The sequence below is a fragment of the Apodemus sylvaticus genome, chromosome 19 (genome assembly GCF_947179515.1).
Source record: "Apodemus sylvaticus chromosome 19, mApoSyl1.1, whole genome shotgun sequence".
NCBI classification, from domain to species: Eukaryota; Metazoa; Chordata; class Mammalia; order Rodentia; family Muridae; genus Apodemus; species Apodemus sylvaticus.
This window is the reverse complement of record NC_067490.1, coordinates 11,767,067-11,787,391: the sequence shown is the minus strand read 5'-3', so window position 1 is coordinate 11,787,391 and position 20,325 is coordinate 11,767,067. Positions and strand designations below refer to the sequence as shown.

Genomic DNA, 20,325 nt, shown 5'->3' with positions numbered 1-20,325 from the left:
AAAGGTGCTTTAGGCCTTGACTGGTCTGCACTACGGAAGATGAAACCCTAATTCAAGGAGGCCAAGGAAACACCCAAAATAACTTTTTCCTCTAATTTGGCCACAACTGTAAATAAATCCGTTTTTCTTCACCAATTGAGCTCCTAGACTTCTTTTAGAATGCAGAGAAACTAAGGTGGTGGGTCACGAACCTGAGTGTCCCGTTCAAGCGAAAACAAACGAAAACCTCTGGAACATTGCTAAACCCTCTCAACAAGAGACACGTTGCTTTGGAAGAGCCACCCACTCCATTTTCATCTACTGCTCAGAAGACAGTGACTCAAACTGATCAGGCCGCGTGCCAGCTTCAGAGAGCGGTGGAGCACTTCAGCACGGGGCCAGTGGGGTACGCTGGCTCCCAGCAGATTCCTTTCAGACCTCTGCTCCAGGCCTCTGTCCGCCGCATCAGCCTAACACCTGATCATTCTCTCAGATGTCCCGCCACACGCACGTGGAGGCTGCTGCGGCACATGAGGAGGGGTTTTTACAGTTTATCAAGGACCGAGTACGGGCACAGGCCACCCACCTGCCACGTGAAATGCACCGATGATCCGTCTTCATGACTGGGCGAATATGGAGGAAAGACATATTTACATAGTGAGCCCCTTCATTTCACAGATGGGGGAAACTGAGGCCCAAGATGGTGCAGAAGCAGGGGACTAATCTTAATCTCACTGAGATCTGGCTCCCAGAGGGAACAAACTGGCTGGTGAGGGCTGCGGATGGGCTAGGGGTGGTATCCCCAAGGCAAGGGGTCTGGAGAAGGGATGGTGGAACTCTCTGAGATGCAGTTGTGCCTGATAGGAGGGCAGGGTCGGAGGGTGTTTCTTGGGGGGGAGGGGGATCCTGCATGGGTGGGGAAGCCCTGAGTGGTACCAGGGCAGCAGCAGCCCAGGAGACCAGAGTAGCCCATCTAAGAGGCTTGGGCCAAGACACAGGCATTTGTGAGTGTCTTCTGCACCAGAAGGGCACACATGAAGTGGGGCTGAGCAAAGCCGTGGGGAACCGGAGAAGGAACAGCACCTGAAAAGGTACAAGGTTTTGCCAGAGCTGGCCAACTGTGGCAGACAGTGACCATGGGCACGGGTGGGACCGTTATTGTTATATAGGCTGATAACCTCATAGGGTGACACAGCCCTAGGGAACTATGGTGGGAGGACAGGTGCGTTCTATGCCCAGGTCCACCTATCCAACCTGGAGGTTTGAGGTATCACCGGGCACGCCCCTTGGAAAGCTGACTGGGCCATGGGCCTTGGTTTTGAGAAGGAACCGGCCTCATTCAATGGGTAGTGAAGGATCATGCTTTGGAGAGAGTAGGGCTGGCCAGGAGTGACTGGGGTCAGGGAGGGGGTTGGGGAGAGACAGCAGCTTCCTCCTGCAACACGTAAGACTGACTAAGAAATACGGTGGAGGGCTGAAGTCAGAGGCCCCTGTTCCATTTTTTTCCTGCGTACCAAGGTGTGACCACTTTGTAGATGCTCCCACTGGTTACAAAGCCCTAAACATTGAGGCTTTTTTTTTTTGAGGGGGGGTGGCTCTTCTGATTCATGTGATCCCCTCCAAGCCACCCACACTCACACAGCAGGTGTTCAGCTTGCCTCCTCTGCCACAGAGACCTCAATTGTAGACTCGCGTGTGGTCCTCAGGCCAGAAGCTTGCCTCAGAGACCTTAACTTGAGGCCTGCTCAACGGCCTTTTAGGCCAGAGCCCTCGCTGGGGAACAGAACCGAGTCCATGACTCCGCCCTGGGAGACAGCAGCGACACTGTCAGATACCTCAGGGTCAGTGTCCTCATCTGTGAAATGAGGGAGTTGGACTAGAGTCAGCGGAGGCCCTGTCTCTGTGCAGAGCAGAAAGGGGGAAGTCTTGCCTGAGCATGCCGGTGAGTCAGGTGATTCGCTGGAGCCAGGCCCGGCAAGAATTCAGCGAAGCAAGAGGTTCTGAGCTGCAACTCAGGAATTTGGGTAAGGTTCACCCTCAAGTGTGCCTCTGTAGTTAAGGCTACGGTGGGGCCAAGAGGATGCTGTGGCAAAGGACCAGACTGAGGGAAGATGTCCATACGAGGTACCCAGATTCAAGAGAGCAGCCCCAGACTGCTCCTTTGGCTGCGGCAAAGGCATGCCTCCCAGTATGCAGGCAGTCATGAGGTGCCTTCATGAACGCAGAATGAGATGGAAGGAAGCTGAGGGGACCGTGGGTTACAGTAAGCTAGGAAAAGTTGCTTTGAGAACCTCCATGGACGGACATCTGGCCTGAAGCAGTAAGGAGAGGCTCTGCACTGAGAAGGGCGCATTTAATCTAGTGAGCTATTGCTACCCGCCACCCCTCCTGTCGATACTTCTGTCCTGATCCTAGTGCTGGGGCTGGGGGACTGGGTGGTGGTGGTGTGTCTGGGTGGGAGCTTTCCTTCTCTCAAAGTCAGGACTCCAAAACAAACCCAAGCAGCACAACAGATTAGCGAGCTGCCCCTGGGGCACATAGCCTAGGCAGAAGCACTGAGGCGGCAAAGGAAGCCAGTTTGGAACGGGTGTGGATCAGCTGGGGTAGGTGCATGCCTCTAGGGCCTGGGTGGTTGGGAAGATGCCCAGGACTTCCTTGGCTTCAAGCCTGGGCTGCGGGGTGTCTAATGTATCCTCTATAAAAGATGAGGTAGAAGGGACAAGGATGCTGACAACTATGCCCAGGAAGGACTCTGTACCCACACTAGGCAATCGGCTCCCTGCACGCACAGGGAGGCTAGACTTGTTCATAGTTGTCAGACTCAGACAGGCAAGCTCCTCACTCCAGTCAGGAGTCACTTCTCAGGCAGCTATACCCCTACCCCCACCCACCCCCACCCCCTGCCGCCGCCTTGCCAGCTTCCAAAAGCAAATGTGAATTCTTTGGGAGTTTAAAGAACTTTTTTTTGTATTTCATCTACAATGTTCTTACCTTGACAAGAGGCTAAAGAGCAAGAGTCTTAACAGATCTGGGACCAGCAGGAGTCCTCTGAGGCAAGATGCCACCCTTCCTAAAGCTAATGGGGTGCAGCCAGAGTTCCTCTCTGTGAAAGCGGATGTCATAGACTTTTATCTATTGAAGGGCAGCGTGGTTAACAGGCTGCGTTTTTGTTTTTTTCCTAGACAAGGTTTCTCTCTGTAATCCTACCTGCCCTGGAACTCTCTCTGAACTCAAGAGACCCACCAGCTTCTGCCTCCTGAGTGCTGGGATTAAGGGCATGGGCCAGCCACCACAGCTGGGCCTGGACGAGCTTTCTTTAGCAAAGACTCAAGCCAGCCCTGACACTGACTATAACCTCAGCTGAAGTGTGGTTTGCCAGCTAGTGGGTTGGGCCTCCCTAACTGGAAGGCAAGCCCCTCTCACCGCAGAAGTGGGTCTCAGGGCCCAAGCAGGGTTTCTGTCCAGTCCCATCCACCAGGGTCTCTGGGCTGGGTAGGAATGACCCCAGGCCAATAGATCTAAATCACATTGGGCCTTGGCCAACGACAATAGTCAAGTACTCCCTCCGCCTTCACGAATTCTCAGAGAATTGATGCGGTGGTAGGGGTTGGGGGGGGGGGCAGGGACGACACACCCAGCTCACTGGAGCAGAACTGTTGGGAGCTTTGTATCCGGGCTACTTCTCCCACCAAGTTAATCGTCCAGATCAACGAAGCAGACCACGTGGCTTAGCACAGTGATTTTTGGGAAGGAAAATAGGGCTGAGAAAGGTTCAGGACCAGCTGGAGCACAATGAATTTAATCCCTATCCTTCTCAAGCAATTCCCCCGGCCCCCCTTCCATAGCAGTTTATTTGTTTTCATTTCCCACCGTGGTAAGGACACAATTCAGGACTCCCGCCCAGGGTGAAGAACTCAGTTCAGGATGCAACAACTGCTTAGGAAGCTCTGATACAACTCCTGACCAGGTGACTAAGTCAGCCTCTTTTAGAGGTAAGGCCAAAACAAAGGACATCTAAACTACTGGACTGGTTTAGAGAGACTTCCATTCAAGGCCTCCACCCTGCACCCAATTCTCCCGCAAGCCAAGGAAGCAGAAGCCGAGGCAACTGTGGTCTCTTAAACCATTTATTTCTCCCGACCGGAAGGTGGGCATAGCCACGGGTGGATAAATACAGAACACTGCGTGCAGCGAGGCTCGAACAGCGGTGCAGGTAAGTGTGTGGCCAGGACTCAAGCGAAGGTGGAACCGTTCCAGCCCACGTTGGCTGCGTTCATGTCGTAATAGTTGATGTAGACCCTGAGAGAATGAAAGCCTGGCTCAGCTAAGCTCGCGGTCTCGGAGAGCGTACTGCGAGCAGGAGTCACTTGAGCATCCCCCTCCCTGCGGACCTCCCAAGCGCCCCTCACCCCACCACACCACACCACCCCACGCACCGGTCCGGGCTGATGTGCAGGCGATCCGACAGCAGGCCGCACAGCAGCTTGCTGTAGTTGCGGTTCTGGGCGCCACCGATCTTGCCGATGCTGTGCAGGCTGCAGAGGGCGCAGGGGTCGCTCGTGCCGCTAAAAGTCATGAGCTGGTCCGGGACCACGTGCACGGCAATGTACTGGGTGGGGGAGGGGCGGCAAGGCGGGAGGGACACAGACACGCGGTCAACCCTCCTGAAAGGCTGACTACAGGGCCACCGGTCTCCCAGAGAGCTCCAGCCACCACCCGCCAGCCCGTCGTGGCCTCCAGCCCCATTCCTCTTCACTCGACCCACCCCACCCTACTGTCTTCCCATGTCCTCCCTGCAAACCTGGGCGGGCTTGCCGGTGGCCTGCGCCAGCTGCTGGGTGAGCTCGGAGAGAAAGCCCTCTGGCACCGAGGCGCGGGGAACATTGGTGTTCACGATGAACATAGGCATGGTGGCGGAGAGACTGCGAGCGAGGACCGGAGGACGGCGGAAATACGCGAGGCGACCCAAGCCAGAGACCTGAGCTACGTGACCCAGCTCAGGACCGCCCCAAGCCGGCTGCAGCTCCGCCCCTCACCACGCCTCTGCTGACGTCAGGCCACGTCCCAAAGAGGCGGTGACTGCCCGTGCGCGCTGCTTCGGCTGGGGTCTTGGTGTTCTTTTGGTGCTGCCGGTAGTATATTACATGCTCGAAAAACCAAAAACCAAACAAAACCAAAAAACAGTATTACATGGGCTCTAAGATAGAAACGGAGGATGCTAGGTAGTGAGGACTTGACTCTAGCGATTAGGTTCGTCGAGGCATTCCAGGTAGATGTTACAGATTAACCGTACAGTAGGGGTAAGTTCAGGTCCGAGAGATTTCTGTTCTAAGTAGAGAGAACTTTAAGCCATTGGTGGGCCCTGTAGTTTGGCCTTAGCTCTCCTGCCAGTGGGCTAGGATCGGCCGACTTTAGTGAATAAGATTTAACCTCAAACAATGAGCCAAAAGCGTGATGGCTTGCACTTGGAGAAAAAAAAATCCTTCCTTGCCTTGGGAACTTTCTCTAAACTCAAGAAATTAGCCAAGCCCCATCACTTACTGGCTTTTGCTCTCCTGTTGTACCGACAGCCAGCCCTCGGTCTCCTAGCACAGTCCCACCTTCGTCCCGGCCACTTTCAACTGAGACTTTTTGTGTGTCCACAAGGCCTCTAATCCCGCAGGTGTAGGTTTGTGAGTGTGAAATGGGGCCGGAGTGCCGTTCAGTCACTCCCTGCGTCTCTTGTTCCAAGCAGGTGAGGATGCTTGGAGATCTCCTGGGGGAGAGTGGGGGGGGGGGGGGAGTAGGTTGTGAGCCAGAAGGACTAGTTCTGCTCCTCAAGCCTTAAGGGTGTATTCTTTAACTGGCCAATTGCCCGCCCTCAGGGAAACCCTGCTCAAATTAGATCCAGCAGTTTCCCTCCTCTAGAGCTCTTGGTAGGCTTTGTACAGCTTTCTCATTAACATTAACCTCAATGTTATTCTCATTTCCATTTCTCATTCTCATTAACCTGTGAGACATCCCGACAGGTGCCCAGGAAATGTCACTGGGATTTTGGGACTCCCTTTGTTTTCCCTAGCCCTTAATTTATTTCTGATAAAAACTTTACAGCCGGTCAAAAGGATGTAGTGTGGGGGTTACCAGTTCTGTGTGTGACATCAAGGTTTCTGACAGAAATGAAGATATTCTAAAGAGACACTTAGGCCCCTCCCTTTGGCTAACAGACTATTGAAACAATGGTTCCCAAGGAAATGGAATTTCCTCTGGAAGGTAGAGTTTTGTTGTGTGTGTGTGTGTGTTTTGTTTTGGGTTTTTTGTTTTTGTTTTTTTTTTTGTTGTTGTTGTTTTTTTTTTTTTTTTTTTTTTTGGATTTGGTTTTTTCGAGACAGGGTTTCTCTGTATAGCCCTGGCTGACCTGGAACTCACTCTGTAGACCAGGCTGGCCTTGAACTCAGAAATCCGCCTGCCTCTGCCTTCCAAGTGCTGGGATTAAAGGTGTGCGCCACCACCGCCAGGCTGAAGGTAAAGAGCTTGCAGAAGAGATTGGAGCTCAGACAATGCTGCTGGCAGGGCCACATCTTGAGCAGGCTCTCATTTTATGTGTACCTCTTGCCCTCTATTTAAATCTAAACATACTACAGGACCCCGAAGATGAACTTGGGGTGAGAATCACTGGACTTCATGTGTTCCTCTTCCCAGTGTGGCCACATTGAAATAAATCTCCTCTGCTTTTCATCGTCTCTGTAGTTGGAGTAATGAGGGTCTCTGAGTGGCCGGGATCCAGGCTCTGGGCCTCTCGGTTCCTGGCACATCAATGGTAAAATGGGCAAGTCTGAGGCCAGCCAGAGCCAAGGGTCTATTCCAGGGTTACTCTCTGGGCTCTGGTTCGGGGTCCTTGATCTTGGGACACAGCTCCCCATTATTCTTGGGGGACACTTGATATTTGGGTAATTTTGACTTGTTCACAGTTGCCCTCCAGGTTTGGCAAGGGTGCTAGAAGCTCCCTGGGCACGCCGGGCCTTCCACACACTCCCTGGTAGCTTTGGGCTCTTTTCCCTGTTGGTCCTTTAGATATTGGTTGCAGAAAACAATTTGCTATACCATGCTAGGTTTTGTACTCAGAGATAATCCCAGCAGCCTGTCTCTCACTGGCTTCCCGTATCCAATTGACAAGTTCCTGCCCATGATTCTGTAACCCTAACTCCCCAAACCCGCCCAGTGCCTGGTGTCCATAGCATTAGCAGGCACCCCGATCCTCATTCCCCCCAGGAGGTTTACATGCCCGATTTACTGGCCAATGGCCGGCCCTCAGGGAAACCCTGCTCAGATTGGATCCCGTCGAGTCACCCTCATCCAGAGCCCTTGGTAGGCTTTGTATAGCTTTCTCATTAAAAGTGAGACATGCAACAGGGATTTTGGGACTCCCTTTGTTTTCCCTAGCCCCTCTTAAGCCTGGCAGCCTGAGCTCCATCTTGGGACCCCATACAATAGGGAGTGTGTTTAGAAAAATGTTGCTTAGAATTTTAGGGTACCAGGGCCTCCCAAGACATCAAGACAGCACACCACTCTCCCACATAATGGAAGCACCTTAACTAAATGGGCCTTTCCTTCCCCCATATCCTCAAGGGCTACATACTCCTTCCCACTTGGAATCAGGGACAGCTGGACTACAGGACTGTAGACTACCAAACTGCATGGCATGAAACCTACCACCACCTCTGAAATCTATAAGGGAACCCCCTCTTAATGTAGATCTGAACTCTCTTCAGATCTCCCATGTTGTCTGTAGTATTAACTCTATTACCCAAAAGGAAATTCTGATTCTGTCCCTCTTTTTTTTAAAGATTTATTTTATGTATATGAGTACACTATTGCTGTCTTCAGACATGCCAGAAAAGGAGATCCGGATCCCATTAGAGATGGTTGTGAGCCATCATGTGGTTGCTGGGAATCGAACTCAGGACCTCTGGAAGAGCAGTGCTCTTAACCACTGAGCCACCTCTCTAGCCCTTCAATGTCTTGAGTCCCCAAATCCAATGACTATTTCTCCTGCTTCCAAATTTATGCATATTACCATTTTTCTTACATGTATGTGCACCGCATGTATGCTTACTGCCCTCAGAAGTCTGATCAGATACATCAGATACACAGTAACTGGAGTGACTGATGACGGTGAACCATGTGAGCACTGTGAATTGAACCTGGGTCCTCAGCAAGAATGACTAGGCCATCTCTCTACCCCAAGGACATTCAACTGGTGGAATTACTGGATTCCAGAGACAACATTTTGCAATTGACATCTGCAGTCAGGAACAGATTCAGGAGTCTGTCCCAGAGGTTTTCATACTTAGAGGGAGATGGTGAGGTGATTCAGTCTGTAAAGCCACATCTCACCAAGCCTGACAGCCTGAGCTCCAACCTGGGACCCCACACAATGGGGAGAGTATGCTCGAAATGTGTGTCTGTGCACGCAAGCGTGCGCAAGCGAGTATGCATATGCATGTGTGTGTGCATGTGATTAGAGAAAAAAACGTTGTGTAGAATTTCAGCACTTAAACACATGTGCACTCTGTAGATGTAAAGCAATGTGCCACTAAATGTTTAAAAAGTTCTTTGGTATTTTTCTGAGGCAGGGTTTCCCTGTGTAGCCCTGGCTGTCCTGGAACTCACTCTGTAGATCAGGCCAGACTGGAAACTCAGAGATCTGCCTGCCTCTGCCTCCCCAGGTGCTGGGATTAGAGAAAAGCCAGTGCCTCCAAGGCTTGGTGTTAAGTTCTTAGATTGTACTTTTGGATATTCTTACATTCTAAGTACCCTGTCTTTATTTTTTTTTAATCATTTCTTTTTAAGATTAATTTATATGAGTACACTGTCGCTGTCTTCAGAAACACAAGAAGAGGGCATTGGATCCCGTTACAGATGGTTGTGAGCCACCATGTGGTTGCTGGGAATTGAACTCATCCTCTGGAAGAGCAGTCAGTGCCCTTAACCACTGAGCCATCTCTCCAGCCCTTTCTTTTTCAAGACAGGATTTCTCTGTATAGCCCTGGCTGTCCTGGAACTCTGTAGATCAGGCTGGCCTTAAACTCAGAAATCTGCCTGCCTCTGCCTCCCAAGTGCTAGGATTAAAAGCATGCACCACCACTGCCCAGCTAAGTACCCTATCTAATTAGGATTTCCATTGCTGTGAAGAGACACCATGACCAAGGCAACTCTTATAAAGGACAACATTTAATTGGGACTGGCTTACAGGTTCAGAGGTTCAGTCTATTATCAAGGCAGTAAGCTTGGTATTGGAGCATCCAGGCAGACATGGTGCTAGAGAAGCTGAAAGTTCTACACCTTATTCTGAAGGCAAACAGAAGACTGGCTACCATGTGGTTAGGAGGAGGGTCTCAAAGCCTACTCTGACAATGACACACTTCCATGAGGCCACGCCTCCCAACAGTATCATTCCCTATGAGAGATAATAATCATGTGGCCCTCATGGCCCATTCTGTGAACAAACTGACCCTCTGGGAAGGCCCAGCCTTGGCAAACAATTCTAGGAAGGCACTGTCCCTCCGGAAAGTCACAGATATAGAGCACATGTTAATGTGTTTAAAGTATAACTTCTGCTGATGTGACCGACACTCCTAAAGAGTATAAAAACTGCTTTACCACGTTCCTTTGGGGTCGTCTTGTCTCGGTAGGACGGGTGACCCTGGCTCATCGGCTCAATAAACCTCTTGCCTTTTGCATCGATTACTACCTCCGAGTTTTCTTGAGAGGGGGGTCTTCCAGAGCAAGACTCTTCGAGTCTTGCATTTGGTGCGTTGACCGGGAAGCCTCTCCCCTTCTCAGTACCAGACCCCAGCAATTGGAGGGATCACCAGAGCAGGTAGAATGTCTGTTGTCTGTGTGATTTCCTCTCCATGTCTATTGTTTGTATTTTTCTTACTCTCATTTTGTGCGTAAACTCCAGCGTGATCTGTGACTGGTCTAGAACTGGCCAAGCACAGTGTCTTAACGCTGCGGCCAGGGAGGATCTGTGGGATGACTCAGATTCTCCAAGAACCTGTACCTCCTCCCTGAGATTGTGGATCTGTGGGTCATCAGATCCTGATCAAGGAGCCCATTTCCCTTGCCTGTCTCTGCTTCTTTGCCTTCATTTTTGGTGTTTAATTTCTGACAAACCAACAGACGGACATGGGACAGACTGTTTCAACTCCTTTTGGTTTGACATTAAGCCATTGGGGCGAAGTTGGAAGACGGGGCCATGACCTTTTCTGTGGAGGTCAAAAAGTCCAAATGGACCACTCTTTGTTCTTCCAAGTGGCCCACGTTCAGAGCTGGGTGGCCAGCAGAGGGATCTTTTGTCTTGACCCTCATCCGAGTAGTCCGAAAACAGGTCTTCCACCCCGGGCCCCATTGCCATGCGGAGCAATTTCCATATATTTTGGTTTGGGAAAGTCCGGTTACGGATCCCCCAGGTTGGGTCCAGCCCTTCTTAATTTCCCCTACTACCTCAGTCCTTGCTTTACAGGACCCTCCTGCATCCAAAAAGAATGTTCTTCGAGACTCAACCCCTCCTGATTTACTCTGGATCCCCATCCCCCTTATCCACCCTCCTTAAGTCCGCAGGGACCACAGCCAGCACCTTTGGCTCCTCCTCCTTCTGAGTCTGGTAATCCCGGACTGGCTATGGGGACCCAGGGTAGGTGGATTACACCTCCAGATACTGGCCCTCCCCCTCCGAGCTTATGGGCCACCTGATGCAGATGGCAACCAAGTGTTTCAATACTGGCCGTTCCCAACTGCAGATCATTACAATTGGAAATCTCAACATCCCCATTTCTCTGAGAATCCTCAGGGACTCACTGACCTTCTAGATTCTGTCTTGTTTACCCATCAGCCCACCTGAGATGATTGCCAGCAGATTTTGCAGATTCTCTTTACCACTGAAGAGAGAGGATCATTCTAGAGGCCAGAAAAACTGTTCCTGGGGAAAATAGGACCCCCACTCAGAACCCTACTACCACTGATGATGGATTCCTCTCTGCCCCCCTGCCTGGAACTACAACTCCTCTGAATGTAGGAAGCACCTCAAGATCTATCACCAGGCTCTGTTGACAGGTCTCAAGGGGGCGGCAAGGTACCCCACTAATTTGGCCAAGGTAAGAAGGGTCATTCAAGGACCAGATGAGTCCCCGCCCACTACCTTCCTAGAAAGGCTGATGGAGGCCTTTAGACAATACAACCCCTATGACCCAGAAAGTGAGGAGCACAGAGCCACAGTGATGGTAGCTTTCATAGACCAGTCTAGCTGGGACATAAAGAGGAAACTTCAGAAATTAGAGGGCCTGGGAGATAAGTCTTTAAAGGATCTTGAACAGGTGGCAGAAAAGGTATTCCAGAACAGGGAAATGGAGTGGAGAAAGAAAAAGAGGCTAAGAAATAAAAAGAATTAGAAGAAAGAGAGAAAAAGTGAGACAGGAGACAGGAGACAAGAATCTTCAGAAGATTTTGGCCACAGTAGTTAGGGATAAAGAAGTGTACGGATGGGACTAGATCCCCAGAGGGACCAACTAGAGAGAGACCATTGTGTCTATTGTAAAGAGAAGGTACTCTGGGTTCAAGATTACCCCAATTGGAAGAAAAAGAAACTTCCATCTCAGCCCTAAGGCCCAAAATATTGGCCCTTCAGGAAGATAGCGACTAGGGAGGGTGGGGCTCGGAACCCCTCCCTGAGACCAGGGTAAATTTCAAGGTGGAGGGGAAGCTATTCAGTTCCTGGTGGACATGGGAGCCTAGTCCTCTGTGATATTGGAGATGGAAGGACCAATGCCAAACAAAAAATTGTGGGTCCAAGGGGCAACTGGTATCGAACAATATTCATGGACTACCCAAAGATCTGTAGATCTCAGAGTGGGCCGGGTAGCCAACTCATTTCTTTTGATACCTGAGTATACAAACCCATTACTGGGGAGAGATTTATTAACTAAAATTGGAGCCCAAATTCATTTCCAACCAGAGAGGACCACTAGTCTTAGGACCAACTGGAGACTATACAGGTCTTAACTATGTGGCTAGAAGATGAGTATCAACTGTTTTAGCCTGAAAAGGAGGCCCCTTCCAAGATGGACTACTGACTACAAACCTACCCTCAGGCTTGGGCTGAGACTAGAGGACTGAGGCAAGCTAAAAATCAACCCCTGTCCATGTAGAGCCAAGAGCCCTCACCAGCCCAATAGCAGTACGGAAGCACTCCATGTCCAGGGAAGCCAGAGATGGTGCCTATGCAAGTGCCAATTAGCTTGGAACACGCTTCTCCTGCTCATTCAGAAACCAGGAACTGGAGACTACTGACTAGTACAGGATCTCAGAGAAGTAAACAGAAGGGTCAAAGACCTACATCCGACTGTGCCTAACCCTTATAGCCTGTTGAGCTCCTTGCCCCCATATAGGACTTGGTACACTATACTAGATCTAAAAGATGCTTTCTTCTGCCTTTCATTGGCATCCAAAAGCCAGGAGTATTTCACTTTTGAATGGAAAGACCCTGGATTGGGGGTTATGGGCCAGTTGATGTGGACCCGACTGCCCCAGGGATTCAAAAACTCCCCCCACTTCATCTTTGACGAAGCACTACATCGGGACCTCGCCATATTTCATGAATCTAACCCTCAGGTAACCTTACTTCAATATGCAGATGATCTTCTGTTGCAGCTAAAACTGAAGTGCAGTGCCTAGATGGAACCAAGAAGCTACTCCTGAACTAAAGACACTCAGCCACCGAGCCTCTGCTAAGGAGGCTCAGATCTGTCAACGAAGGTAGGTTACCAGGGGTACCTGTTGACGAATGGCAAGTGGTGGCTCTCCGATGCCAGAAAAGAGACTGTGTCCCACATTCCTCCTCCCACGACTCCAAACAAGTGAGGGAGTTCCTGGGTACTGTGGGATTTTGCAGACTTTGGATACCAGGTTTTGTTGAACTGGCTGCTCCCTTATATCCCCTGACAAAATCAGGACATCCCTTCCACTAGGGAGAAAGAGAACAGCAGGCTTTTGACTCCATCAAACAGGCCTTAATGACAGCTCCTGCATTAGGACTCCCAGGTGTTACCAAGCCCTCCCACCTCTTTGTAGCTGAAAGCAAGGGACTATCAAAAGGGGTTCTGACACAGAAATTGGGACCATGGAAGAGACCAGTCACCTACTTGTCAAAGAAACTGGACCTTGTGGTGGCGAGGTGGCCAGCTTGCCTACATATTATGGCAGCTGTGGCCACGATAGTCAGAGATGCAGACAAACTAACTCTAGGACAAGACCTGGTGGTAATGGCACCACATGCCCTGGAAAGTGATTCGCAGCAACTGTCTGACCGCTGGCTTACCAATGTCCGAATGACCCATTACCAAACTCTGTTGCTTAACTCTGACCGAGTAACTTTCTCCCCCTCCTGCAAACCTAAACCTGGCTACCTTGCTCCCAGATCCAGAACTCGAACCTCCCATCCATGACTGTCAACAGTTGTTAGCAGAAGCGCACAGCTGGCGAAAGGATTTGTCAGATCAGCCTTTGACGGATGCAGAAGCAACCTGGCATACGCATGGGAGCAGTTTCCTTGAAAATGGGTAGAGAAGGGCAGGGGCAGCTGTGGTAGACGGACGGTGCACCATTTGGGCCCAATCCCTCCCAGAGGGGACAGCTGCCTAGAAGGCTGAGTTGATAGCCCTCACAAAGGCTTTGTAACTGGGAGAGGGAAAAAGGGTTAACATCTACACGGATAGCCGGTATGCCTTTGCCACTGTTCATGTACATGGGGCATCTACCAGCAGAGAGGCCTCCTCACATCAGGAGGAAAAGAAATCAAAAATAAAATCAAAATCTTGGCTCTGCTAAAAGCTCTCTTCTTGCCAATGAAGGTGAGCATAATCCATTGGCCTGGCCTTCAAAAAGGTGATTCTCCCGTGGCCAGAGGGGACAACATGGCAGACAAGGCTGTCAGAGAAGCTGCCCAACAGGCTCCCTTAATCCCGACCATCTAGACAGTTCCCAGTAAAGAGAAGGGGCCCGAGTACAGGACATTAGACCTGGCTTTGACTCACCAGGACCCTAATAACCCCAATGACACTAAGAGAGGGGTGTGGCACACCCCCTAGGTAAAGATTATTTTACTACAAAGACAAGCCCAGCTCATGATCAAATAGAAGCATCAATGGATTCATTTGAGGGGCGATAAGTTCATATAAACTGTTTTGAGATCAAAGAACTCAGTCCCAAGATTGAACTTATTAGTTTGACCAATAGTTAATAATTTTGACATTGCGAATCCCTGTCAGAAAGTGAATGCATGCAGAACAAAAGTAAAAATGGGTAAGAGGCCCAGAGGAGATCGACTGGGGACTTATTGGGAGGTAGACTTCACAGAAATGAGACCAGGGAGAGGTTTGGAACACCTAAGGTTATTGGGCCAGATAATGGGTCAGCTTTTGTAGCCCAGGTAAGTCAGAAGTTAGCCAGATTTTGGGGGACTGATTGGAAACTTCATTATGGTTACCACCTCCAAAGTTAAGGGCAAGGAGAAAGAATAAACAGAACTATAAAAGAGACCTTCACTAAATTGACTTTAGAGACTGGCACAGACTGGGTTGTGCTCCTGCCCCTTGTCCTGTTCCGAGCCCAGAACACGCCTTCACATTTGAATTGACTCCTTTTGCGATACTATGTGGGACTCCTACCCCTCTTATTCTGATGGGAGGGGTCCCTGAGGTCACTTGCCATAATGACAATGATTTATATGTCAGGCTCAAGGCCCTACAGACCATCCAGCAGCAAGTCTGGGCTCCACTGGTAGCAGCATATGTTCCCTCTACCCCTGATGCCACACACATCTTCCAAGTTGGAGACCTGGTGTACGTGAAGCGACATCAGGCACAGACCTCAGAACCCAGGTGGAAAGGCCCCTACTTGGTCCTGCTCACCACCTGACCACCATAAAGGTTGAAGGAATTGCTGCCTGTATTCATGCATCACATGTAAAGTCCATCATGATTGGTGACCCTTCAGATTGGAGAGTAGAGAGAACAGAGAACAGGACATCCTCTCAAGATCAAGATCTCCACAACAAAAGAGACCCAAGATGCTGATGATTCTTGGAATACTGTGATGGTAACTCAGATGAGGAGCGTTCTTGATTGGCCTGCTGACAAACACCAGCTTCTGATTTCGCTATATGGTAACCCCTGTGACTGCCAAGGAGGTACCCGGGCTTCTCCCCCATGATATACTCAATCCATTGATTGCAGGGAAAGGATAGCATACCTAGGCGTTCATAGTCTTTCAACTGGAGGGCTACAACAATCCTCGCATGTGTCTCAAACCAAAACCTTTGCCTAAGTCTCCAGATGGCAATTGTTCATTTGTGGATCAGATGAATGTGATCTGCTATACATCCTTCACTGAATGTACCAAGGACGGGGTGCCCTATTTTATGGCCACCCCCTGGACCTCTTACACAGGCTCTTTGGGGGAGATTAGTCAATTATCCCCCCAAGTGCTAGGGACAAGCCAGAAATATTCTCAAGCCAACTGTTTGGCCCTAGTTGGCAAACATGCTTGTTGGCCTCAGGAGCCACCAATATATGGGTCAGATGGGGGACCTAATGACTACATTAGGACCCAAAGAGCACAGGAGCAAGTCCAGGCACAGATTGATAACCTGTTGCCTCAACTTCATTATCACCCACTTTTGCTACCAAAGTCTAGAGATACTGATATAGATCCTTAGACTTCTGATATACTGACAGCCACTTATACTCTTTTGACAGCTCTTAACTTTTCCAACCCTGCATTGGCTGATGATTGTTGGCTGTGCCTCGCTATGGGGGCTGCCTGGCCCCTAATGGTACCCCTGCTAAATGACTCTGGTTTACCATCCTAGAAAATGCAAAGTGCAGCCCCATAAGACCTTTTAAGGTAAACCCACTGGGTTCAGTAACTCAACCTGTTTCTTTAACCAATTCAGAAATCTTTTGGTGTAGATTTAGGTTTAGCTATGTTTGTTTCTTGCAACCAAGTCATTAATGCTTCCAGGGCTTAAGAAAGGGGAGAGCTTTTGTGTGCTGAGATAAGATGGCCTATCCATCCCTTCCTCCTAATTGGATGGGGTTGTCTCTCCTGCTATGCTCCTACAGATGTAGAAATGCTCCCTGGGGACCAGCCTGCCCCACTTCCCACCTTCACTCCCAGACATAGGAGGGCATTTCAGTTCATTTCCCTCCTCATCAGGCTGGGAATAACTGGAGATGTTATGGGCTCAGTGGGAATAGGAATAGCGGTAGACTTGTTCAAAAAGCTCTCTCAGAAGTTAATCGATGATGTTAATATGGTATTCTGATCTGTTCAGGATCAGGTAGATTCATTGGTAGAAGTGGTCTTACAGAACAGGCTTGGGTTAGACCTCCTAACCACTGACAAGGGAGGTGTATGTGTGGCCCTACAAGAGAAATGTTGCTTCTATGCCAACAAGTCAGGGATAGTCAGAGATAAAATTCAGAAACATCAAGAAGAATTAGAAAAGAGATTATTATTTTTAATAATCCTATGTGGAGCGCCTGGAATGGAACTCTGCCACACCTTCTTCCCCTCCTTGGTCTGCTTCTTAGTCTCCTTTTAATACTTTGACAGGAACCTATATTTTTTTGTTTTTTGTTTGGATTTGTTTTTTTTTTTTTTCCGAGACAAGGTTCCTCTGTGTAGCCCTGGCTGTCCTGGAACTCACTCTGTAGACCAGGCTGGCCTCGAACTCAGAAATCTGCCTGCCTCTGCCTCCCAGAGTGCTGGGATTACAGGCGTGCGCCACCACCGCCCGGCTGGGACCTATATTTTTTAATAAATTAGTTGTTTTTATTAGAGAATGTATTAATGCTGTGCAGATCATGGTAATCAGACAAAATCTACAGCTAGACCAGGAGGGCAAACTCTAAAATTTTAAGATTAAAATAGAAGACCAAAGAAAAGGGGGTAATGGGAGATAATAATCTGTGGCCCCCCACTGCCCATTCTGGGAACAACCTGGCCCTCTGGGAAGACCCAGCCTGGGCAAACCATTCTCAGAATGTACTGACCCTCCAGGAAGTCCCAGATAAAGGTAGAGCACACATTAATAGGTTTAAAGTATAACTTCTGCTGATGTGACTGACACCCCTAAAGCGTATAAACTGCTTACAATGTTCCTTCAGGATCATCTCGTCGAGGTAGGACGGGCAACCCTGGCACGTTGAAATAATAAATCTCTTGCCTTTTGCACAATTTTTTTTTTTTTTTGAAAAAGTGACTTGAAGCCAGGTGTGGTGGCACATACCCTTAATCTCAGTACTCAGGAAGCTGAGGCACGTGGATCTCAGTGTGCCTGTACATACATTCAAGGGCAGCCTGGTCTGCGCAGGGAGTTCCAGGACAGCCAGGGCTATATAGAGAGATCTTATATTTAAAAAAAAATTACTTGACATATATAACCATGAAAATAGTGGTTTTAGCCTTTAAATTTGTGTGTGTGTGTGTGTGTGTGTGTGTGTGAGCATACGTGCCATGGTACATGTGTGGAGGTCAAAGGACAACTTTGTGTCGATGGCCGTCCCTCTCCTTCTACCTTGACATGGATTCTGAGGGCAGCTGCCAGGTTTGCACAGTAAATGGCTTTACCCTGTTTCTGGCTTAGATTTCAGGTGCCTGTTGATCAGTTTCAAATTAACTTTTTAAATACATATGCGTGCATAAGTACATGCCAGTGCCCACAGACAACGGAAGAATGTGTCAGATCCCTGGGGTTGGAGCCACAGGCAGCTGTCAGCCACCCCAGCCGAGGGCTGGGAACCAAACTGTTGTCCTCTGCAAGAGCAGCTGGCTATTAATCACAGAGCCATCTTTCCAGCCCTGGCTAAGTTAAAAGTCTTTTTTTTTTTTTTTAGTGGATACCAGATACACTATTAAAGACACCACCTTTTCCACCTTTAAATTATTTCAGCGTCTAATCAAGAGGAATCAATCGACTACTGTTCATAAAGTAGTTGACTGGCGTTTTGGCAGAAACCACAAGTAAGTGGATACGGCAGTGGGTTCTCTGGAGAAAATATCCTCTGCACGGAGGGGACACAGATAGTCTTAGGAAGAGGGGGACCTTGACAGGGCTTCCTGCAGATAACATTGGCAGTGCCATAGGCAGTAATTCAGGGATGATAGCCTTATCTGTTCCCGTCCTAGCTCCCACATAATTGACACAAAGGCCTATTAAGTTTATTAACAAGCCTTAAGCACTGTGGCCTGACAGATATTCATCTATTCTAACTCTCTAAGCCATCTACTGCCCAGTCATGGGCCCTGTGTTACTGGCACATGACTCTGGACCATGTGTGTCCTCACTGGGAATCCCTTGGAGACCAGTTCATCCAGAGGGACCCTCTCCTCCTGGCCACCACTCCTCTTCTCTCTCTACTGGAGATGATGATACAATAACCATGACAATGATTGTAATGAGATACCCAGGCACAAAAATCAGCATCTGAATACACTGTGCCCAAAGCTATCCCCCTCCCCCACCCAACAACAAGCAGTAAAGTGTTCTCTGGCTAGAGCCTTTCGTTGGCAGTATTGAGGGACAGAAAGATAGCCATTGTGTCTAATGGTGGAGTCTTTCAGAAGGCAAGCTACAGCCTCCCAAGAGATGTTTAGGTCAGTGGAGGGGCCACTCTGAGGCGCTGGTTCCCTGAAACCTCCCATGACTTCTGGCTACTGAAAGGCTCACCAGGCACACAGAGGAGCAGGATGAGGCAGGACAGGGGACTCATGGAGACATCACCACAGAGGTCTGTAGCACTGCTCAGCACCATGAGGCTGGTCACCCGACTCAGCAGCATACAATCCTGGAGCAGCTCCAGTGGGCGCCATGCCTGGTAATCCGGGCAGTACACAGCCTGAGCCTCTTCCAGCTCCTTATTCAAGTCATGAAAGTGCCTCTGGGCTGCACCGAGTTGGGGGAGAGGGGAGGCCCCGAGCTCCCTTCCAGCTCATCTCAACCACAGTCAGCATCCTTTCTTTCCCCTTTGAAAGAAAAAAAAGTTCCCCCTTTCCCTAGGTTTCTCTGAGCCCTGGCTGTTGTGTAGACCAAGCTGGTCTTGAACTCAGAGATCTGCCTGCCTCCTGCCTCCTGCCTCCCAAGTGCTAGGTAAGGTTTAAAGGCTTGTGCCGCTGATGCCTCCCGCCTTCAGCTGAGACCTTTGTGCAATCAGAACATTTTCCCAAGACTCAGTGCAGAATGTCAAGACGGTTCTGAGAAAGGAAGACATCCCAGAGGGCAGCAAGGACAGAGGGAACAGTAGCCTAGCAGCTCTCCCACGGGAAGAGCCAAAGGTTCATCAAGGAGCTTGTTCTGACCTGGGGCCAGGCAACATGACTGCCAGGGGCTTCTGAAAACTTCCGGGAGCTGCTCTGTGCCCTCTCAGCTGCTCAGTTCATCCTGCCTCTGTGTCTCTGTCAACCTGTATGCTACACACAGGACAAACAAACAAACAAACTTGCTACTCTAGTCCCTGCCTCTCTGCATCAATGAAGACATGCAAAAAGCCAGGTGCTGCAGCACATGCCGTAAATGCCAGTACTTGGAAGGCTGAGGCAGGTGGATTTCTGTGAGTTCTAAACCAGACAGGGCTATATAGTAAAACTCTGTCAAAACAAAACAAAACAAAACAAAACAAAACAAAGAGGAGAGGGCTGGAGAGATGGCTCAGCAGTGGTTAAGAGCACGGACTGCTCCGAAATTCCTGAGTTCAAATCCCAGCAACCACATGGTGGCTCACAACCATCCATAACAAGATCTGATGCCCTCTTCTGGAGTGTCTGAAGACAGCTACAGTGTACTTACATATAATAATAAATAAATAAATTTTGAATCAGAGGCAGGAGGATGGGGACTTCATGGACAAGCTGGGCTACAGAATATCCAAACCAACCCATCAACCAACCAGAACAACTGTTGGCATCAGGCAAGTTCAGTATTTGTGTGTGTGTGTGTGTGTGTGTGTGTGTGTATGTGTGTGTGTCTAACTCCCTGGGCTAGAAGCAGCTAGCCTAGAAACAGCTGTGTCTGATTCATCCCACTGCCCTATGATCTACATTATTAATAAATATTATTATATTTATTAATAAATAACTATAAATATATTTATTTATTTATTATATAAAGCATTTTGAAAGGATGTATTGATAATGGAGTTGAGGTGCCTGTTTAATTTTTATATTAGTGCTTGTGTAAATAAAACTGAACATATTCAAAAGACAGATCCTGTGTGGACATCCTAATTGCCAAGTACCTCATAATGCACAGCC

General features: G+C 49.3%; 1 protein-coding gene and 1 long non-coding RNA gene across 3 annotated transcripts in view; both read right to left on the bottom strand.

Annotated features, from left to right (window-relative positions):
* LOC127670228 (uncharacterized) overlaps nucleotides 1-20,325 on the bottom strand; it is a 57,839-nt gene that overhangs the window by 18,074 nt on the left and 19,440 nt on the right. The window lies entirely within an intron of this gene.
* Mif (macrophage migration inhibitory factor) lies at nucleotides 4,089-5,012 on the bottom strand. Its single transcript, XM_052164610.1, has 3 exons — nucleotides 4,781-5,012; nucleotides 4,416-4,588; nucleotides 4,089-4,278 (listed from the first exon to the last, which is right to left on the bottom strand). Exons 1-3 carry the CDS (start codon nucleotides 4,886-4,888, stop codon nucleotides 4,212-4,214), a joined length of 348 nt encoding a protein of 115 aa, XP_052020570.1. The 5' UTR covers nucleotides 4,889-5,012; the 3' UTR covers nucleotides 4,089-4,211.

What these genes read in the sequence shown, in the direction of transcription:
- Mif (XM_052164610.1), bottom strand. Translation starts at nt 4,888, where the DNA reads ATGCCTATGTTCATCGTGAACACCAATGTTCCCCGCGCCTCGGTGCCA. An exon ending in CCACCGGCAAGCCCGCCCAG is followed by an intron (nt 4,589 to 4,780) that starts GTTTGCAGGGAG and finishes TCCCCCACCCAG; the next exon opens with TACATTGCCGTGCACGTGGT. An exon ending in CTGCACATCAGCCCGGACCG is followed by an intron (nt 4,279 to 4,415) that starts GTGCGTGGGGTG and finishes TCATTCTCTCAG; the next exon opens with GGTCTACATCAACTATTACG.